General features: G+C 34.7%; 1 protein-coding gene across 5 annotated transcripts; it reads right to left on the bottom strand.

Annotated features, from left to right (window-relative positions):
* Window positions 1–14666: 14666 nt before the first annotated feature.
* Window positions 14667–17825, bottom strand: LOC17883081 (protein PHR1-LIKE 1). 5 transcript variants are annotated; one of them, XM_023781077.1, is made up of 8 exons: window positions 17658–17823; window positions 16186–16641; window positions 15907–16102; window positions 15722–15798; window positions 15577–15622; window positions 15348–15408; window positions 15195–15264; window positions 14667–15087 (listed from the first exon to the last, which is right to left on the bottom strand). In XM_023781077.1, exons 2-8 carry the CDS (start codon window positions 16633–16635, stop codon window positions 14866–14868), a joined length of 1122 nt encoding a protein of 373 aa, XP_023636845.1. In that variant the 5' UTR covers window positions 16636–16641; window positions 17658–17823; the 3' UTR covers window positions 14667–14865. The 5 variants fall into 5 exon arrangements, with proteins under 5 accessions (XP_023636845.1, XP_023636844.1, XP_023636843.1 ...); XM_023781076.1 differs by having other exon boundaries at window positions 16186–16646; XM_023781075.1 differs by having other exon boundaries at window positions 16186–16730.
* Between the last annotated feature and the right edge of the window lie 5250 nt (window positions 17826–23075).

A 23075-nucleotide genomic window follows, 5' to 3' on the forward strand; every position in this document is an offset into this window, starting at 1 on the left:
AACTCAGTACGAAGGTAATCCTACCCACAAATCCACAACTCAAAAAATAAATCAAAATCACAAAAGGAACTAACCTCATCGATGTTTGGTCCATTGGAGAGATCAAAAGCAGCATCATTTAACTGTAGAAACCAAATCCAAATAGAGAGAAAGAAAACAGAAGAATCAAAATCCAATAAGAACGAGCAATAAAAAGTAACGCTACAAGAAACCAGGGACTCTGAAAGAATTAAACACATAACTAGAAAATTCAAACCCCTATGGAGATTTATAATACAGAAAACCACAATCAACACAATTAAACACACCACACATAAATCACAACACCAATGTAACCCAAAAGATCAATTCAATGTTCATAAAACACAGAATCAACCAAGCTAGCTCTCAAGATGAGAGAAACCTAGCCAAATTGCTCAAAGAGCTAGAGACTTTACAAATTTAGGAAAATGTTTGATACTGAAAACGCAGAGTTAAACAATGCTCATATATTCTTCTAACGACAAAAAATGATCGGCCAATCAATGGATAGCACCTGTTGCCTCTTCCTTCCACTTGTTATTCACACGTGTGAACCACACGCTTTACCTGTATCAAATCTCTCTCCTACAAAGAACCTTGACCTCAAGGTTGAGTCTCAAACCCAGGAAACTTCTTCTGCAAATCGTAAAGGAACTTCCAAGTGGCCTCTTCTATTGGTTCATTGACCCACTTAGCCAAGACTTGGGTTGTAGCACGACCTTGCCTTTTAACCAATTTCCGCTCCAAAACGAGTTCGGGTTCCTTCGCAAAGATATCCTGCAACACTGATGGTAAATGAAATGTGGTGTGAACATTACCCACCAGAACTTTGAGCTGAGAAACATGGAACACCGGGTACACTTGTGATTCCTGAGGCAGATCCAATCGATAAGCAACCTTGCCACAATTATCCAAAATTTTATAAGGACCGAAGTACTTCGGGGCTAGCTCTAATTCGACCTCATCACCACCGATTGTTGTCTATAAGGTTGTAACTTCACATACACATAGTCCCCAATTGCTAACACCCTTTCAATATGGTGCTGGTTAGCAAACACTTGCTTTCTTTGCTAGGCTCGCAAAAGATAAAACTTCAACAGAAGAATCATATTCTCCCTTTCCTACAAAGATCTTGCTACAACAACCACCTTAGTCTCCAGGCAAATAAGGAAGGTGAACTGGTGGAGCTTGGCCGTAAACAGCTTCAAAGGGTGTCATCTGAGTAACAGTATGGTAGTTAGTGTTGTAATAGAAATCAGCCAAGGGAAGCCACTTACTCTATAAATATGGTTGGAGACCACATACATCTTAAATAAGTCTCTAAGCATCTGTTGACCACTTCTGTTTGGCCATCGCCTTTAGGATGGTAAGCAGTAGAAAGGTTCAATGCCACCCCCTGCAACTTGAAGAATTCTTGCCAAAACTTACTAGTGAAAACCTTGTCCCTGTCATTGAAAATGGAACAAGGACAACCATGGAGCTTGTACACATTATCCAATTAAGCCTGAGCCACAATCATCACCCTATATGGGTGAGAGAGAGCAATGAACTGAGCAGCTTTTGTGAGACGATCCATCACAACCAAAATAACCGTTTTTCCATTAGACGCAGGAAGGCCATCAATGAAGTCCATGGAAACATCACTCCAAACAGTATCAGGAATAGGTAAGGGCTGCAATAATCTTAGAGATGCTGCATTATCAGATTTACATTGTTGACATACACTACATCCCCTTATATAAGCTTGTATATCCTTAACCATTCCTTTCTAGTAGAAAATTCCCTTTACTCGCTGGTGCGTTACATCACGGCCTGAATGTCCCCCAACACCAGAACAATGAAGCAACTGAAGTATCGCATCCTTAATTTTAACAGCCGCATGCACCACAATCTTACTCTTCCTCCTTAAAACATCATTCACCCAAGAGAAATGTTTTGTTAGCAGTTGGATTAACTTTTAGTTCATTAATGAGCTGCTTAAGAACCAAACCTGAGTCATAGCCCCTCTGAATTTCCTTTAACAAGTCACACTCCATCACAGACAGAGACATGTGTAAAATTTCAGATCCTTCAACACGAGACAATGCGTCTGCCACCAAGTTCTCTTTCCCTTGCTTATACTGAATTTCAAAATCAAATTCCAATAATTTTGGTAACCATTGTTGTTAAATAGGAGTATTCAACCTTTGTTCTAACAAATACTTTAAGCTTCTTTGATCATTCTAATGATGAAATGAGCAGGGAGAAGATAATGTCGCCACTTCCTCACTGCAAATATCACTGCCAAGAGTTCTTTCTCATAAATGGACAGATGAAGTTGTGTTCCCTTCAATTGTCGGTTAATGTAAGCCAATGGGTGACCTTCTTGCATCAACACGGCATTAATTCCATTACCACACCCATTCGTTTCCACGACAAAAGGCTTATCAAACATAGGTAAAGCTAATACATGAGTCCGACATAGAGAAATTTGGAGAGATTCAAAAGCTTCTTGTGCCAGCCTGTTCCAAGAAAACCCTTCCTTCTTTGTTAAAGCATGTAATGGATGAGCAATAGTACCAAAATTCTTCACAAAGCGCCTGTAGTAACCAGCCAACCCCAAAAAAACCTCTCAATTGCTTCACATTAGTTGGCTGAGGCCATTCTTCTACAGCCTTGATCTTAGCAAGATCAGTTGAAATTCCCAAAGCACTAATGAAATGCCCCAAATACTCTACTTTATCTACAGCAAAAGCACATTTTCTCATCTTAGCAAACAACTTGTATTCCTGCATCACCTCAAACACCTTCTTCAAGTGCAGCAAATGTTCTTCCATTGATTTGCTGTAAATAAGAATATTGTCAAAAAGTATCAACACATACTTCCTCAGAAATGGCTTGAAAACATCATTCATTAGGCTCTGAAATGTTACTAGAGCATTGGTAAGGCCAAATGGCATGACCAAATACTCATAGTGTCCACTGTGAGTCGTGAAAGCAGTCTTCTCAATATCATCCTCTTCCATCCTCACTTGGTGATAACCAGCCCTGAGATCAATCTTAGAATAAACTTGAGAACCACCCAACTCGACCAACAAATCTTCTATTAGAGGAATAGGAAATCGATCCTTAACAGTCATGCCATTCAACTCCCTATAATTGACACACAATCGCCAAGTGCCGTCCTTCTTCTTAACTAACACCACCGGAGATGCATATGGACTTGAACTAGGTTGAATTGTTCCCCCAACAAGCATATCTTCAACAATCTTATCAATTTCATTCTTCTGATGTAGTGCATAATGATAAGGTCGCTGATTAACCGAATTTGAACCAGCCAACAACTTGATCTTGTGGTTGTGATGCTCTCTGAAAGGAGGTAGATCTGTGGTTCATCAAACACATCGGGAAAAGCTCTCACTACCTGATCAATCACCGACTTTTCTTTTCCTTCAGAAACAACTTCCACCATATTAAGTGTACAAAGTTCACCTTCATGTTCTTCTTAAACATCCTACACACAGAGCATAGTTAATTGAACTTGATCTTGCTGCAACTTTTGCAATTTCTATGCCTTCACATCCCTCACATAGCCTTCCAATAAGACCTTCTGATTCTGATGTTAAAAGCTCATATACAACTTCTTAAACTCCCATTTGATAATGCCTAAAGTTTCCAACCACTGAACCCCCAGTACCATGTCAACTCCCTGTAATGAAATCAACAAAATGTCAGAATGGAATTGAGTAGTTTGCATCTGCGACTGAAAGTCCTTCACTCGTCCTGCAACTCTGAGTTTCCTACCATCTGCGACAGAAACTCGAGTCAACCCTGTCGCCTCCACTTAACACCCCAATTTCTAAGCAAACCCTGAATCAATGAAACTGTGAGTTGAACCTGAGTCAATTAAAATAAAAAGGATTTTTTATTATAAGTGCCCCTGGCTCGCATTGTCTTGTAATAAGAAATGCCAGATACAACATTTACTGAAATCTGTGGCATATTCTTAACATCACAATCCTCTTCTGCAATCCATACTTCTTCTGCATCTGCAATTCTTCTTCCACCTCCATGCTAAAGAGTTGAGTCTTTTTATGCACCAAGTAATGTTCAGGAGTATATTTTCATCACAGAAATAACATAACCCTTTTGCTCTCCTTTCACTCATTTCCGAGAAAGCTTTTTAGGAGCTAAAGCTGCTTGTTTGAAAGTTGTCCTTCCAGCTACTGGTTCAATTTCCTTCCTAGCTTTCACATAACCGCCTGTTGATACTCCTTTAGATGACCAGTTGGTAGCTAATGGTTTTGTGTGATGTGACTTCTCATACAACCTTCCCAGCAAAAAACAATGCCTCCCTGTCTGTGGTTGAAACATCTTCACATGCATTTGAGTTTCCAAACTAACCCAGTCAAGTATAGGCTCACGTGAGAAGAGAATAGAAGGGGAATGAATTTACAGACGGCGGAGATGTGAAAGAGATAGAGTTTTTAGTGTTTAGAGTTGCACTATTTTCTCTTATTGGATCAAATAAAATTCTGGAGACCCAACAGTATTCTAATCTTAGAGGCCCAAATTCTTTTTTTTTTTCTTATAAGCCTACTATTTTGTGCTAAGTAAAATATTTAATATTTCTTTTTGGTAATATTTAATACTCTTTATTATTACAAAATATTTAATAACTTTGTTATTACTAATTTATAAACAATTAATAAACAATTTATAATTATTTATTTTCTATTTGATAGGGTTTAAAAAATATATTTGTAAAAAAAATTGAAACAATAAAATGAATAAAGATCTATTTTCCGTTTAGAAATTTTAATATTTATTTATTGCAACTAAAATGTTCATATATTTAACCCTAAATATGTTTCCTACTAATTTCCTACAAATATATTTCTTTCAGATTTCCTACGAATTTATTTCCCTCCATATATCTACTGATTTCCAATGACTTTTCCTTCCACTTCACGTCGAAGGCATTTTGTAGGAAATATTCCTACCAATTTCTCTCCGCGTTTTTTCCTTCCACTTTTCTTCTCGTTTCCTACACCATTTCCTACAAAAGTATTATTTAAAAGAAATTGGTAGGAAATAATCCTACCACTTTCTGACACATTTTCCCGTAGTTAAATTCTCTTCCTTTTTCCTACCCCTTTCCGTTTTCGTCATAAATGCAAAGTTTTTTCATAGGAAATGCTTCATACCAATTATTTTGTAGGATATCGGCATGTTTTCTTGTATGCACCAAATAATCTTCAGTCAACTTAACCCGAGTCTTGATGAGCTCAAACCGCTGATGATAATCAACAATCCCATATGTTTCCTGCAACTTCTTAAGTTCAGCCACAATATCATCACAATCATCCTCAAAACTTTCCTTCAACAGCTTCACATAACCAACCCAATCATAAAGCACATGAAGACGACCCACAGCATCTTGAACAAATGAATGATGCCAAGTCGATGCGTGGCTGTCAAAGTAGATAGCCTCTGTCTTCACTTTCATCTCCTCCGGCATGAAGTCCACCTCAAACCAATCCTCTGCTCATGACAATCCTGCTGAATCTGTTTCTCCGTCGTCTTCAGTGGATCTACTCACCGCCTCCATAAGATCCGCCATATGTTTCATCGTCTCCTGATGTCTCTCCTTCGCCTCTCGATGTTGTTCCTCAACGATTTCCTCCAACTTCGAAACACGCGCTTCTACTGGTTCATCCCTTGAACTACCATCCACCTGAGAACGAGTTTCAACCGCCATCTTTTCCGAGAAACGACGCAGCTCTGATACCTTTAATACAGAAAACCACAATCAATACAATCAAACACACCACACACAAATCACAACACCAACATAATCCTAAAGATCAATTCAATGTTCATAAAACACGGAATCAGCCAAGCTAGCTCTCAAGATGAGAGAAACCTAGCCAAATTTTTCAAAGAGCTAAAGAGTACTTTACAAATTCATGAAAATGTTCGATAATGAAAACGCAGAGCTAAACAGTGCTCATATATTCTTCTAACGGCAAGAAATGATTGGCCAATCAATGGATAACACGTGTTGCCTCTTCCTTCCACTTGTTATTCACACGCTTGACCTCTATCATTTTAACTAAGAGTTATGTAACCTTCGTCTTAGGCACAACCATGGGTTCATTGAAAACAAAATTGGGAACCCGAATCATATGTTTTTAAAATTATAGTCTCAGTTAGAAGAACCATTTAACCCAATATTGTGATGGGTTTGAGTGACGGTTTCAATAGCACATGTTATAGCACATGTAGAAACCCTTCACATGTCTTCCCAAGAACAACCTCTACAGCTCCAGTTGAATTGAGCACTATATGCACTATATCTATTGAATCTCTCTTTAGCATCCATATGGGTAACAATAGCTTCATCAGGAAAATATTTCAAATCAGGAGAGCTCACCTCTTCTACACTTCACCTCCTCTGCTTCTGATCTGAAAAGTATCTCAACGCATCTGAAAAGTATCTCAACGCATCTGAAAAGGCAAAAAAGGATAAAAATGCGGAGAATGGGAGGATGGGAGGAAGACGATAATTACTTAGCAGATTTAGGTTTTAGATTTGGTAGGAAATTAGTAGGTTTATTAAAAAATTATTTTTGGTAGGAAATTAGCAAGTAAATTAAATATTTTTTGTTTAAAATTAAATAACATTTTGAAGAAAAAACGCAATGAAAAAAACAATGGGAAGCACAACAAGTAGCTAAACATAAAAATTTTAGATAAACATAAAAATTAATAAAATTTAAATTTTATGTCTATACTATTAATTGGGAAGCACAACAAGTAGCCAAACAGCCCCCAATTTAAATAAAAAAAAACTCATGAAAGCTAAACATGTTTCCAAACATAATTAGTGACAGCAAAAAACAAAAACAAAAACAAAAACTTTCTTGATTTATGGAAATCATAATAATCTTTCATCATAAAAGTGGACAATTAAATTCAAAATTAAATATATATATATATATATATATATATATGTATATAAACATATCTATTTTAAATATACGTAAACATATCTAATATTAATTTAATATTTACCAAAATAGCATCTACATAAAAATCGTATTTATTAAAAATAACTCCACACATTGGTGAGGGTCCATCACTAGTATAACTTAATAAACACTAAAATTCCAATGTTTTACATGAAATAACTTGACAGTTTTTTAAAAAATCATCTAACATCTACATGACATAAGCATTAACACAATTTTACTTAATCACTTTTTATTATACTTTTTATGATACAAAATTGTACATGATATAAGCTGTATGTATTATATCCTTTTTGATGTACAAATGGTTTCAAAGGAAACCTTTCTCTCTAGTAAAAAGTAAAAGATTTGCATTATAATTTTGAATTTTATTTTTTGTGAACATAATTTTTTTTTATTGTTTAGGCATAAAAATGGTTAGATTTGTATTTTTTGAGTATGATAAATAAAATGTATGGGTCATATTTAGTGTTAGGGTCAAGAAAAGGAGTATCTTAGAATATTTTAAAGATTAAATTTAGGAAAATATCTTGATTTAAAAAAAACAAATTTTAGTAAATAATAGTGTCATTATTTAACCACAAATATATTTTTAATAAGTTTGGCTCATGTTGAATAAAACCTACGTAACCTACAAAAAATAGTGTGTAAGAAACTAGTAGGTAATATTTTTTAGGAGATTGGAAAGAATCTTTTTACCGAATTCCTACCACGTAATTTTCAATCAAATTCTTTCGGATTTCTTACAAAAACTCATACGACTATAATTTAAGAAGGATTTTCGTAGGAAACTTCATACAAAATATTTTCATAGGAAATTTACTTCCAATTTTCTACGAAATGCGCTTTTTCTAAAAAACACGTAAGAATATGGTAGGAAATGTATCCTACCATAGTTTTAGTAGGAAAACTGGTAGGTTATCACATTGTTTTCTTGTAGTGTATAATGTTCATCAACATCTCAATAACATTGTTCATCTGCGATTGATAGGAGTCGTATGTCAAATAATTTGTTATTACGCTAATATATATATTATATGTTAAATTACTCGTTCATTGCTATATAAATGAAAATAAATATTTTATATAAACTAGTAAATAATGAGTTATCAATTTAAATAATGACTTATCAATTTAAATGAAATGTTACCAGATGCATCGCTAAATCTAACACCACTACCAAACAACACCTCTCCGCAATCTCCACCAAAAGAAACTCCGGCATAAGTTCATCCGGCGGCGCCGCTTACTAGATCCGGCGAATAACCTCCGTAACTGGACTAAACCCTTCTTCTCAAACCCTTGCTCCGGTTTATCCTGTAGGTGGCCACGTCAGCATCTCCAGTATCCTAGACTTCTAAGCTTTCGGAGTACAACAACCTTGCCGCCACCGCTCGGTGAAAAACCTAAAACCGCCGGGGGAGAGGGAGAAGAAAACGACATCCTTGAGGAGGAATATGTTGACAAGACACTATATGATGCCGACATTTGAACGAGAGTTGTAGTACTTGTGTTGTTTTGTGGAAGTTGTTTCTTGAAATGGCTTCTTTTGAGTATCTTATTTGGGTTTTTTTTTGATGCCATCTTTAGACCCAATCAAAGAGGGTTTGTTTTAAAAAGAAAAGAAATAGAAAGATGGGTTTTTTTTTCTTTTACTTTTACAAGGTTAGGTTAGAGATAGAGAGGAGACGAGAATCGAGGACTAGAATCTCTTATGCCCTTTGACCAATGTCTTTATACACACATACCCTTCTATGTTCTTAATACCTTTTGTCCATATATTGACCAATTTAAAGACATATTTTGGAAAAGAATCTCTTGTGCCCTTTAACCAAAGTCTTTATACAATGATACCCTTCAATGTTCTTAATACCCTTTGACTATATGTTGACAAATTTATACCCATATTTTACCCCTCATATTTTATTGATTTAATTTAAGTAAAAAAGAAAAAAAAACGTAGACCCTACCTTCATCTTCCTCTCTCCTTCAACCATGATTCCTCCGGATCTCCATCGACAAGCTTCTCCTCACAGTTACTCCCTATCGTCATTCATCAACACGAAAACCCAATAACTAAGATAATACATTTATTCATCTACTCCTATTGTTAAATTCATAACTCGTTGGTATGAAATGAAGTTGTTATGGATTCTATTTTTTCATCCTTATTAGACTATTAACAATGGAATTAGAGATATTGTAGATTTAGATTTGGACCGATATGTCTTATCCTCATTGTCAATTAGGGATATGAGTTGAATTGGGTCAAATAATGTTCATAATGTGTGCATTGTAACAGTTCAATCGAATTGAATCGTAGGAATATAATCCAAATATTTGTAGTGGTTGTAGTACAACTGTTAGAACTTGGTATTACTATTAGGGTACAACTTGGTATAACTATTAGGGTACAACTTGTATAACTATAAGTGTTTTTCTATTTTATTCAGGCTACAATGAATAAAAATCATCAAAAAAATCATAATTTATTATTATGGGGGATATTATGCAATAAGGAAAAATGAATTGTAACAACCCATCCCGGTGGGAACCCCTACCACATGGCACACCCCGCCACATGGCAGCTACAAGCGCTGCAGCGCATCGACCCTAACCTCTCTCCTGTGGGCCCAAACTGCGTAGCCCACTTGCTCGCAGCCCCCTGGCCCACTAGGTAGGTTATTGGTGCGCCTGGCGTTCCTCGAACCCAGGTCCTCACCCTTTAACAACCTTCCCACCAGACAAGTTGTCACCAATTGATCTGCAGGTCAGTTGGTGACAACTTGTCTGGTGGGAAGGTTGTTAAAGGGTGAGGACCTGGGTTCGAGGAACGCCAGGCGCACCAATAACCTACCTGGTGGGCCAGGAGGCTGCGAGCAAGTGGGCTGCGCAGTTTGGGCCCACATGAGAGAGGTTAGGGTCGATGCGCTGCAGCGCTGTAAAGATGCCATGTGGCGGGGTGTGCCACATGGCAGAGTGTTCCCACGGGGCAAGGTGTTACATGAACCAAGATGGAATTCAAGAGATAGAGTTCATCAATCTCTTAGAATGGAGACAGAGAATGTCACTTATTCTGCACTAGTGAACAAGATATGCAAAAAGGCAAAGGTTGATAAAACTACGACTGAGCTGAAATTGAGTTACGTTCCAGAACCGGTGGAGCCTAAGAGACCAATGTACATATTTGATGATGAATGAAGATAATTTCAAAGTATTTCATGTCGAAGTCGTAAACTTGTTTTTATGATTTTTAATTTGATTTATTAAAAAATTTTCTTACAAGTATAAAAATATTAAATAAGTATAAAATATACCTATAAAATTATTGAAAATCGAAAATAAGTATATATTTGAATTTTATAAGCATATATCAGAAAAATAGAAAAATAAAAAAAAACATAAACATGACATTTGACTTTGAATTTATTTATTTTATCCAATTTTGTATATAAATATATATATAATAAAGAATAATAATTGTACTCCACTATAGATTTTTTCATCATATTCTAAGTTTATCATGAAATACCTTATACATTAAGGTTCACTTTCTCATTGCAAACAACATATAATTAGAAAAGCTAAGATTTTAATGTTTTCAAAAATATTTAGGCATGTACATATGGTATGTGTACCTCAATTAATTAAAATCATGTGTACAAATAAAAATATATAGTTTAAACATGGTATAACTAATCACAACAAAATAAAATAAAAAATGTTCAACTTGCCAAAACTAGTATAACTTGAAATTTTGGCAACTAGTGCATTTTGACGGCTACTCATGTGCATTTTGGTGGCTACATGTGTGTAACGTGGATGACGTGTTTGTTGTTTGGTCCTTTCTTTATTTTTCTATACTTTTCAAAATTCAAATTTCCAAAACAAATTGAAAGGGGGTATCGGGTCAGCTAGGTAGGGTTTACTAGAGTTGGGTTTTATTCTCTTCTCTTCTCCTTCTTCGTTATGGGTTTGCGATTTGCGATTTGGTCTTCTTTCAGGGTTTGCAATTTCTAAGTTACCACTGAAATTATGTGACTTCTAGAGAATGAACTAGGAATATGGAGCATCAGAGATCATATGTGTATACTCATTTATGTGATTGTCTTCTTGTGATAGGGTTGGGAATATTGTACAACTAAGTATAACTTGTTCTTTGTAATGGTACAACTAAGTATAACTTGTTCTTCGTAATAGTACAACTATGTATAACTTTTTCTTATCGTATGATATGATTATAATTTTCCCTATTGGCTTAACTTTGTTGGTAATTTGAAGTTAATTCGTGTATTCGGGTTGTATTGTATTGTTGTAAATCTTGTATTTTGTAATGGTACAACTCGTATCTAGTTATACCAAGTTGATCTTTTCAATGCAGTTGTACCTAGTTTACCTATAAATGGACTCAAAAACTTAACAAACGACATTAAGCTAAACAGAATAGTTCAAAAACACACCAATCCAGAAAAACACAACAAACCACAAACCAATCTAAAGAGTTCACATATAATATGATTCAAAAACATAACATAAAACAAATCAATTTCTTAGTCAAAATAAACTAGTTATACAGAGTTCGCACAAGTTGTACTATTCTATCCAAGTTGTACATATCGTTGAATCCTCAGAATTTGATTTCGGCTTTGAATCTGTTTTATCAGAATCATCTCCACGAGTCCCATTTTATTCTACGATTGCATATGTTGCCTTTTCGATTTCACCTACTGGATTTGATTCTTTGTTAAAGCTTTCGTTCTTTGTACGCACCATTCTCTTCTCCTTCACACAAAATAAACAAACGCAAATTAACAACACACTTGAGTAATAAACAAAATCAACAACCCTAAATTAAGATTAACAAATCGAAAACACCTAAATCGACAACATTCAAGCAGATCTAACATAAAATACCCAAAGAATCATCGATTTGATTTACCCAAAGTCGAGTTGTCCTTAGTTGTACTCGACAAACTATTTGTGATTTTTGGATTTTTCAAACACTTAGGATTTGGGAGTTTTGTGATTTTTCAATCGATGAGCAAGACAAAAGGGTGAAAGATCCGACGGATATACAAAAGTAGAATGGGTTTTCGGATTTGGTGTGGTTGGATCAGTAATTTTTAGGTTTTAGTAAGGGTGGGTAGGTATTTACACCCATTTTCGATTTTTTTAAATAAATTAATTATTTTTTCCTTTGGTCAAACCTTTATTAGAATACGGATATGGGTCAAAGCACCAAAGATTTTAGTCTGATGTTTATTTTTTTACCTAAGTGATAGATAGGGGTAAAAAAGTATGAAAAGAAGAGAACTTAATATTGAATTTTAGATGTTAGATAATTAGTTAATTGGTCAACTGAGCCTACCAAGTGTAAATACCCTTCTTCTTTTTTTGAAATTGTTATGATGAATCTTATAAAATAATTTAAAATTTAAATATTGTAAATAAACCCAATAAAACTATCCTCAGTTTTCAAATACAAAAATAAAATTAATCACTAAATTTGATCGAAAATTAATTAAAGATAATGAAATGATTCAAAAATTTATTAATCACTCATGAGTTAGCTTGTGTTTATTAACTAGGATTTATCCCGAGGTACACCACGGGTCCATTATATATATATACTAGTTGTTGACCCGCGCTACGCGCGGGAAGTTTATAGTTTTATTTATTTTATTTATTTTGCAACGTTTTTTTTATGTTTTTTATTGTTGTCATTTTTTGTTATTCTATTTTTCATATTGGTTGATGATTTGTCCTTACGGTGTGCATGTGATGAAAGGTGTCATGGGATTTCCTCAGCCAAGACTTCGGAAGCATTGAGACCTCGGGAAACAGAAAAGGATTGGACATATTATGTTTGGTTCAAAGGGGTTGTCCCAAATGTAACTTTCCATATGTGGGTAAGTCACCTAGATAAATGACTCACGTGGCAAAGACTTGTTTCTTTGGGATAGATTCAGTCTTTAGAGTGTTGTCTATGGTTGTTTGTTTCGGAATGACCATCTCTTCCTTTCTTCTGATTTTTCTGTCGAGCTTTGGATGTTGATCTTTTTTAGGCTCTGCCCTTAACAGTGACTTTTCGCCTCGTCGTCAAAATTGCTCTCTTGGACTCGACTCTCTTCTTCAATACTCCTTGCTCTCCTCCAGAAGCTAACATCTCAAAAGATAGTCTACATCATTTGACGGCAACGCAACAACGTCTTGCATAACTCCGAGCGTTTGTCTCTTCAAGTAGTTTTCAAGTTGATCGATGCGAAATTCGCAATATCATATCGTCAAGGACACTAAGGAAGCGTTAGCACAAGCTCATGCTTTTATGGATTCGTTAACCCAAAACTTGCTTAATTATATAGTAGCTTTGTTTTTGTTTTTTTTCTTGGTTATTTTCTTGTAGGTTTCTTTTTGTAAAATCTTAATTTTAATTTTAATGATATTTACATTATAAGTAAGAAAAAAAAGATAAATGATGATGTGGCGGATGACGTGGCAGGTGATGTGGCTGAAGGAGAACAGAGCAAAGTTAACTTTATATATATAGATATATATATTTGTTTGGTTGGTCATTTTGATAGTTGGTTTATATAGTCTAGTTTTTATACGTGTTTACTTGATTTTTATTTTATATAATTTTATGAATTTTATTATAATTAGATTCATAGATATATGTGATCAACCGTCAACCCACGGTACATCGCGGAGCGATTTGGTTGTAAATAAAAATTTATATATTAACTTAACCCGTTAAATATTTTAAATATAGACGACCCCTAAAAAAATATAATTATATTTTATGTAAACGCGAACCCATTAAACCATATTTATGTACAATATTATTATACTTTTAATTTTGTTAGAGTTAAAATATTAATAATTTAATTTTTGTAGAGTTTAATTTTTTTAATATTTTAATATTATATAAAGATTAAATATTATAATATTTGGTGTTTTAAAAAGTTTTAATATTTATAATATTTGAAACATTTTTAAAGTGTAATAAATATTTTTGGATGTAATAAATATTTTTTGGATGTAATAAATATTTTGGATGTAATAATATTGTAACTCTAACCACTAGACCTTTTTGGATGTAATAAATATTTTTTTCCAATTTTTGCGATTTGTTTGTGATTTAACTACAAATTTGACTTTTAAGTTTTTTATTTATTCAAATGGCAACTATGCAAATATTACCAAATAAAAGGTTATAAGCCTAAATAAATTTTAGTACAAAATGTACCTTAAAAATGTATATATAGATGCTCATGAGCTAGCTCGTCTCAAAGAGTTCAATTGTGCAAATATTACCAAATAAAAGGTTATAAGCCTAAATAAATTTTAGTACAAAATGTACCTTAAAAATGTATATATAGATGCTCATGAGCTAGCTCGTCTCAATCAACATGATCATACCATTCATTTATTAAACAATCCTATAAAAACTGGCGTTCGCTGAGCCAACTCGTGAGCCAGTGTCTCACTATTACGAAGGGGCACTTTTAGTGTTCATCTTTTTCACATGTATTAATTTTAAGTCAAATTTAGAAATATTACAAAAACTTTGGACCAGTCCAACGAGCTTTCCATGACAATACCAAATAGGTGTTTGGTCCGGTTTTCACAACATTAGACTTGTCAAAAATGAATTTATATATATACACAATTGGTCTTCAGTTAATGTTGCAGGGGCAGAGCAACTGCTGCTTTAAACTGAACAACATAGAGCTAGGAAAAGTCATTATTTTAACAAAACTGTAGTTGTTGCATCTTCGAGTTCCCACAATTAATTCCCAATAACCATGTTTCAGCCAACCTTAAATATGTTTCAATTTTCTCTGACCCGTTTCCTTGATGCTGAAGCAGATTCAGTCCGGTCATCTGTTCGTGTTTCGAGACCAAATTCGACTTCTGCAGATGTGGTGTTACATTGCTTTGGTGATTCTTCTGGAGATAAGCTCTTGTTCTCTTGTATCTTTTGTTGTTTCTCGAACATCATCTGAAGGTATCTGCCCTGTTTTTCAATCTGTAGCTGCAGTGTCCGTTGGATCTAGCATATAAAGAAAACAACATAAGACAATGGTCATAATATCTATGACAAGTCCTCTTTCAAAGCTAGAAATCAGGTAAAGAAGGGTGTTCTTTTTTAGCGGTTACCTCGAGCTGCTCATGGAGACGTTTCTGAACTTCCATCTGTAACCTTAGAGCTTGTGTGATCTCAACGCTCCTGGAAACGAAATAATAACAAAATAAATTTAACACTATTAGGAAGAAAAAATCATGTGCAGTCAGGAAAGTGAATTTTCTTACGTTTTCATGTCAAGAGATTTGATATCTTCCATAGATGTCATCTTCTTCTCTTGAGGTTCTCCTGTGGAAGAAAGAGACAAAATTTAGACAAAGTATGTGCCCCTTTGTAAGGTGTACGCATTTGAGACTTTAGCGTAATCTAGAAAGTGACCGATTCTTTAAAGGGCTATGTGGTTTATAGCTCGGCAAAAGTGCACAAGTACTATGTTAAAGAATATGAAGTCCTTACCTGTAACTTCTGAAGTCTCTGGTTTATACCTCGCTGTTCGGTATTTCTGCAAAACATAAAGATTATAAAAATGAGAAAAGGGCTAAGCTTAGCAAAGAAACAGCATGAGATGCATAAGCTAAAAAACATATGGGTTTGGACATACCTGCAGATGGCTTTTTACATGATAAATGGTCAAGACAGGGTTATTCAAGAGCTTCAAAACAGCTTTGGGCGTGGCTCCTACAGTGGGAATTATAAAAGGCAATAAAAGAATAAGTTCAACTGTTTCCAGTTAAACGGCCTCTAGCTATTATTTTCAGGAACGAGAGAAGAAGAAAGCATACGCACGTTCACTACCACCGAGCTGATTAACAGCTTCAACAAATGCCTCGTGAAGTTCCGGTGTCCAACGCATGCGTTGTTTAGATGTTGCTACGCTAGATGATGAGTTTCTGCCACTGAGCTGCTCCTCTGAGAAAACCATCTGATGCTGCTGGTTAGCTTTCATCTCTTGCCTTGGTACATTAGAAAATGGTGTCGGTATCTGTTAGAAATTATGCAAAACGCTGATTAAATGAGAAATGAACAACCATAGAGATCATACGTGGCTACAAACAGAATGTGAACCTCTGAATTTGGATTGTGGGAACTTGGATCACCAAGAAGTTCAGACCAATTTGGCTCTGAGCCATCATCAGCAGAAATCAGCTGATCTGCCCAATCTTGCCATTCACTTCTATTATTGAGTTCCACTGATGTATCAACCCTTACACCGCTACTTTGCTCGGCTTGTAGACTTTGAACAGGGATATGATCAGAGAAATCAAAGAACTCCTGAAGTGGATCTGTGAACTCTTGAGGCTGATGATGATTGATCAGTGAGGAGGGTTGTGCTTCCAATGGGAGATCCTGCATAGCAAATCTATCTCTTGGCACGGTGGAAACAGGTGACTGTGTTTGCAAATTCCTTCCATGAGGCGAGACAGCTGAAACATTACAGAATCCAGAGGAAGAAGAAAACAAATACCCTCCAGAATTGTCACCAGACACTGACTGACAGGGTACAGGGTTATTCATCAGTTCCTGCCCTGATGAAAGCCAGAAAGAGTTAGGCAACTTGCGGTATCTGTCTTCTACAGTAGTATGAAGAGCTGAAAACGACGAAGACATAGCTGTTGTATATCCAAAATCATTAGCCAGAGTCATAGTTTCCTCCTAACTCAGAAAGGAAAGAGCTTTGCAATTAAGGAAGTAAGGAACACGAATAACAGCGAGATATGACACTCACAATAAGAAAGTTATATACAGAATATAACTTTATACAAAGGAGATGAACCATTGAATCAATTCCCTTTCCATTAATTCAGATACTATCTTTTCCCCCAGTCAAAAAAACAATCTCTCAAGAATATTCCAAACCTTTAGATCACAAACTCTTAGCTCTCTATTGCTTCTCTTCCTATTTTCAAAGAATTCTCCTCTAATACAACAAAACAAAGAAATAAAGATATGTACTTTATAACCAGAAACTTAAATCCTCTATAAGCTACGATGAAGCAATAGAGAAATGAACATGGAGGAGCATCTACATATATATAGAGAAAGGACATTACATAAGATATGGAATCAGTACTTAAGGAATGAAATTTACATCCACTTTGGCAAAGTTAAATATGGCTTTTGATGAAACCATAGAGACGTGTAAAAGGAGCCACACCATCATTAGCATACATAATAAAGGAGAATCTTTTCAATTACTGAAACAAACTCAGAATCAAATTTACTAAAACTAATACTGTATAATCCTTTAACATAGACCTTTTCTTCATTTAGTCTTGTAACACAAAGTCAAAATGAAAAAAAAAAATCAGACCTTTTTATACAAAACCCATCAAAGTTTACAACTTTAGTCATTACTCCAAATCAAAATACAGAGAAAGTGAAGAATTGAGAAATTTTAGATAAGAGAAACTCATAATTCATACTAAACCAAACAACACAAAATCAAAACCCAACTAATCAGCAAACCTAGTCATTAATCCAAAGTTTAGACTAAAACCCAGATTAAGAATGAGAAAACCCAAATCAAAGAATCTTACTTTACTTTAGAGAAGAGAACACGAGAGCCCTCCTGATGATGATGACGATGAGTGAATAAATGATCAACGAAAGCTTTTTTAATGTTTATTTTCACGAGATTTTTTTCCCCTAAACCATGAGAGACCGAAGAAGAGAAGAGACCTAGTTTGTTGGCTTCTCCTTCTGACGTATCTGTTGTTGTTTCCCAGCTTTTAATTTTCTTTGGTGTATCCTGACCGTTGGATTCTCCTTTGTTTTATCTATCAACGGTGAGATTTACGTGGAGTACTTCAATTGTTGAAACTATGTTGTACACGATCACTTGTTTTTTTTTTTTTAGAGTTTCTTGAATTTAAATATTGGTCAAAAGCTGCTTATCTATATATCTAAAATTAGTTTTTTCTCTCTTCTCATGATGTCACCTAAGCCACATTTTTTTTATATTAAAATAAATTTAAAACATTCATTTAGTGCATATTTATGTTACTTATTTAATTAATAGAAAATTTATATGAATAAAAATAAATTATGTAAATAAATGAAATGTTAAATAAGAAATACTTTCATTTTTTATTAGTTAGTGGTAATAATATAATTCAACTTTCATTTTAAATTGATCATAGTTTAAAATTTTAAACGTGTTACTGAGTTTAAGAATGTAAGTAAATTTTAAATTTATGCTAGAATAAAAACAACATTTATGTAATTGTATATATAAAATTTTAAAGGGGAAAAATAAAATTGAAAGTGAAATATTAGTTTATAACATTATCAAAAAGAAAATGCTTTTAATCTAAATTTAAATATTGAAAGATAATAATTCAAGAGAAAATAGCTATAATATGTTTTGAAAATCAATTAAAAAATAAATAAAATATCACAATATAAATAAAAAATTAACAAAAAATTATAAACCCGCGCGCAGCGCGGGTCAACTGCTAGTACTATATAAGTACAACATTTTTTTTTCTTTTTGTTACGGAACAATGAATTAATTTATTTTTTTTGTTCATGAAAGCTACGTTTAAGATGGATATTAAATTAATATTTTGGAAAAACTTGTAAAATGTGAATGATGATGATTTAAAGCTTTATTATTTTATAAGAAGATTTTTTGGGTTCTTTATAATGTCTCTTTGTGAATTTACGTATATGATTTTTTATAAGTTACAAACTTAAAAGTCATTTTTATCTAAAGAAAAAGAGATAATAACTATAAAAGCACATATAAGTTTGAAAATTATTCTAATAGCACGTTCAAGATATTGGTAACTAGAGTAGCACATATTTGTTGAAAGAAGACAATAAAAGAATAGGATGTGTTTATATTTACACAAAGTGCCATTATATTTACATCGGTACCAGTGTTCTCAAGAGGTGACTCGGATTGCACAAACAGAAGCGGATGCTTGGCAGGCTGCTCAGGTTGAAGATCTTGGAACCACTCTGGTGAACTTGGTGCCGCGGACCCCAGTACAACGGCGCCCGATTACCTTATCTTTTGTCTTTTCAGGATACCGATGCTTTATTGACGGATCATGGAAAGAAACAGATAAGGATGCAGGATTAGGATGGTTTTGTCAGCACTCGCAGGATGGCTCCACGTTTATGGGAGCTTCAAACCCCCGTAGAAGTCTTTCTCCACTCCATGCAGAAGTAGAAGCACTGATGTGGGCGATGCGATGTATGATAGGCCACGACTTCAGAGATGTAGCGTTTTTAACAAACTGCTCCGACTTGGTGAAGATGGTGTCTTCCCCTTCCGAGTGGCCGGCTTTCTCTGTATACCTAAAGGATATCGATAGTGATAGGGAAGAATTTTCTACCTTTTCTTTATCTCTTATTCCTCGAAATGCAAATGTAATAGCGGATAGCCTGGCACGCAATGTGCGTGCTCTTCCGCATTTGGTTAAGTTTGTTAACAATTTTCTCCCTAATTGGCTTCTTTAAGCCGATCTATTTGAGTTTGGTGTTGACAAAAAAAAAAAAAAACTTTTTATGATACCCTCTTTTAAAAATACCTTTTTTTTGCTATTTTCATTTTTGCCCTCTTTTAAATTTTAATGTCCATTTTACCCCTATTTGAAAGAATATTCTTTCTCAAAGGAAGGAATATTCCTTCCAAAAAATTTTCCCCCAAAAATTTCCCGCCAAAAAAAATTCCGAGAAAATTTTTTCCGCCAAAAAATTTTCCGCGCAAATTTTCCCGCAAAAAAAATATATTTACAAATTTTCCCGCCAAATTTTTTAAAAGGTTTACAAGATTTTTTAAAGGGTGTTTTAAAGGGTTTACAAGGGTTTTTAAAGGGATTTACAAGAGTTTTTAAATGGTTTTTAAAAGATTTGTAATGGTTTTTAAAGGGTTTTAGAACCCTACAAAGGTTTTAAATGGTTTTTAAATGATTTTCAATGGTTTTTAAAAGTTTTTATAAGTTTATAACAGTTTTAAAAGGATTTACAAGGATTTTTAAAGGTTTTTAAAAAGGATTTACAAGTGTTTTTAAAAGGATTTACAAGTGTATTTAAAGGCATACAAAGATTTAAAAATAGTTTTAAAGGATTTACAAGGGGTTTTAAAGGGTTTTAGAAGTTTACAAAGGTTTTTAAAGGGTTTACAAAAGTTTTTAAATGTATTACAAATTCTTTAAAATGGTTTTAAGGATTTACAAGGGTTTTAGAAGTTTATAAAAGTTTTTATTAAATGATATATCACGGTTATAAGGGGTTTAAAGGGATTTACAAGTGTTTATAAATGTTATAAAATGATTAACAATGATTTTAAAAGGCTAACTCAAGTTTTGAAAGGGTTTGGATGACTTTTAAAAGATTTACAAGGTTTTTTAAAGGACTTTTTATGGGATTTAAAAATATTTACAAGGTTTTTTAAAAGATTTTTTAAGGAACTGCAGAAAAAGTTTGGCTGAAATTTTCTGGCGGAAAAAAATTTTGTCGGAAAGTTTTTGGCGGGAAAATTTTTTTGGCGGAAACTTTTTTGGCGTAAATTTTTTGGCGGGAAATTTTTCGGAAAGAATATTCTTTTTGTTGGAAGGAATATTCTTTTTGTTTGAAAGAATATTTTTTTTGTTGAAAATAATATTTCTTTCTTCATCATGAGTTATAATAAAGGAGGGTACTTGTAGAAAATGGCATAATAAAAAGGTTAGTTGTGCAAATCCCCCAAATAAAATCAGTGAAAAAAATGGTTTTAATGGTAAGAAATAAAATAACCTAAAACAAACCGAAGAGGTTGAAAGAGTTTATGTGTTGTGTCGGGAGAGTATGTGGCGATTTGTGGAGGCGAAAGGAGTAGGCGTGAGACAGTGGCCGTGTTAGGGATTGGTCGGTGTTCGATAGGTGGTGTGATATTCTGTGGAATTGTGGAGGTGAAAGGAGGAGCGTAGAGTAGGTGTGCGTGGTCCGGTTGTGGCGCAAGTCGATTGGAGTTTGCGTGTTCCGGCTGCGGCGGTGGTCGACTGGGGTGTGATAGTTCCGGTTGTGGCAGTGGTCGATTGGGGTGTGGTTGTTCCGGTTGTGGCGGTGGTCGATTGGGTAAGAAATCGGGTAAGATTGATATAAATCTTTAAAGTTATTTAAGAATGGAAGTTGATAAGTTAATAATTTCGTGTTGTAGAGTATGGTCGAGTAAACGGAGAGCGACGGATCCGGAGTAGTGAGGTAGATAGGGGTAAAGTTCTGAGTAAAATCGAGAAGGAGGTAGATTGGTGGGTAGAAAAAAATCTTGAAACAACTGTTGGTGTAAAAGGTGAAAGAAAGAATAGAGTATTGAAATGTGTAGTTATCAGAAAAAGTTTAATCTTTCATTGTATGAGTAACTGCAGGAAAGTATTAGTGGAGCAGATGGAGTCAGGAGGGAATAAGAAATCGAAGAAGGAGGTGAGAATAACTTAATTTGAATTTGGGGGTATGATAGGGAGATAGAGTTACGATACTTAGATAGAAATAGATGGTAGAGTAAGATAGGTGAGAAAGTGAGAGTATCGATTAGAAAGAAATAAATTTTTGTTTGGTGTGTTATAGTAAGTAAGGTGAGAGAGTAAAGGTGTAAGTAAGTTTGATTGATAGTTTGATTGATATTTTGTGATATGAGAATCAATTATTGTGTTATTCTAACATAGAAATTTTATTAATTGAAAAATATAGTTAGTTGTGAGAGAAGTATAATGATGAAACTGAAAATTGTAGGAATCAAAAGGAAGAAATGATGAGAAGAGGTACCCACCTAGACTGTATGCAGATGGGAAATCACCTATTCATAAAAGGAGCATGCATCATAACTGCACATTGGCCAGCTTTGGGTTCATGAAAGAGTGCATAGGTGAGGAAGTGTATAATGACATTCGGGATAATACACAAGTTGGAGTTATACTGAAGCTGGCAGATAGTGATTATGTGTGGTGGGCTGGGCTGGTTCATCATATTTTAACTCGGCAATTGGCAGTACTGAAAAGACCCGACCCGTTTTTTTTTTTTTTTTTTTTAAAATAGTCTCATACCTACTAGTTAACCTAACCTAATTAACCCAACAATAAATCATCATGCATAGCGGAAACATAATAAACCAACATCAATTCATCATAATATTAATTAACCAATCATTCAATAACCACAATTTACACCAGCAACCTAGCATGCCTCTAAACCAGGTTCCAACAACAATTAACATATTCATAAATATAACAACCAAGACCCTATATCATCCTCCTCTCCTCGCCATGATTCCACGGATCACACTATACCTGCACCACAAACACAATGAGATGCGTGAGTATTATCACAAATACTCAGTGAAGCGATCCTCCCATCCACTGGGCTATACACACAAGCATATTAAACCAATCTAACATGCATCATATTAACCAGAACAAACAAACCAGGCATAAAAAGACACGAAATACACGCTGTCAAGAAAAACTGTCTAGAAATTTGGTGTCGAGCGACACCAGACTGGTGTCGAGCGACACCGATCTCGCAGAAACCCTAAAATCGCCTCTCAACTCCCCAGAGAACGAATCCAACACCTCAAAAGCTCCAGCCATGAGCCCTAACACTCAAACATACAATAACAGCAACCAAAACACACAAACATGGCCACACAAAACAAATCCAGCCATCCAAATCAATCAAACACACATAAGAAAGGTTAAACATGCTTAGATCAGCCATAGTCACGCACTCACCTTGATATGGATTGAAAGAAGGACAAAACAAAGAGGAACATAAAGAACAAGCCCCTCCTTGGACCACCAGCCACGAATCCAACCCTCTCTTTGCTAGAACTAACCAAAACTAGCCACAGAAACCTCCAGAAACCCTCACAAGCCTCTCCTTAAGCTTTAGGAACAACCAACCCTCAACCCTCTCTCTCTCTTTTGTTTTTAAGAAGCGACAAAAGCCAAAAGTGAGAAAGAAAGGCTGCT

This window comes from Capsella rubella, unplaced genomic scaffold (assembly GCF_000375325.1).
Source record: "Capsella rubella cultivar Monte Gargano unplaced genomic scaffold, Caprub1_0 scaffold_6, whole genome shotgun sequence".
Lineage (NCBI taxonomy): Eukaryota > Viridiplantae > Streptophyta > Magnoliopsida > Brassicales > Brassicaceae > Capsella > Capsella rubella.

Bases quoted from the DNA above. Each gene is read 5' to 3' on its own strand.
- LOC17883081 (XM_006287780.2), bottom strand. From the start codon at position 16,764: ATGACTCTGGCTAATGATTTTGGATATACAACAGCTATGTCTTCGTCG. The intron at 16,103-16,185 runs GTTCACATTCTG...AATTTCTAACAG, and splicing joins CCCACAATCCAAATTCAGAG to ATACCGACACCATTTTCTAA. The intron at 15,088-15,194 runs GTAACCGCTAAA...TTTATATGCTAG, and splicing joins GTCTCCATGAGCAGCTCGAG to ATCCAACGGACACTGCAGCT.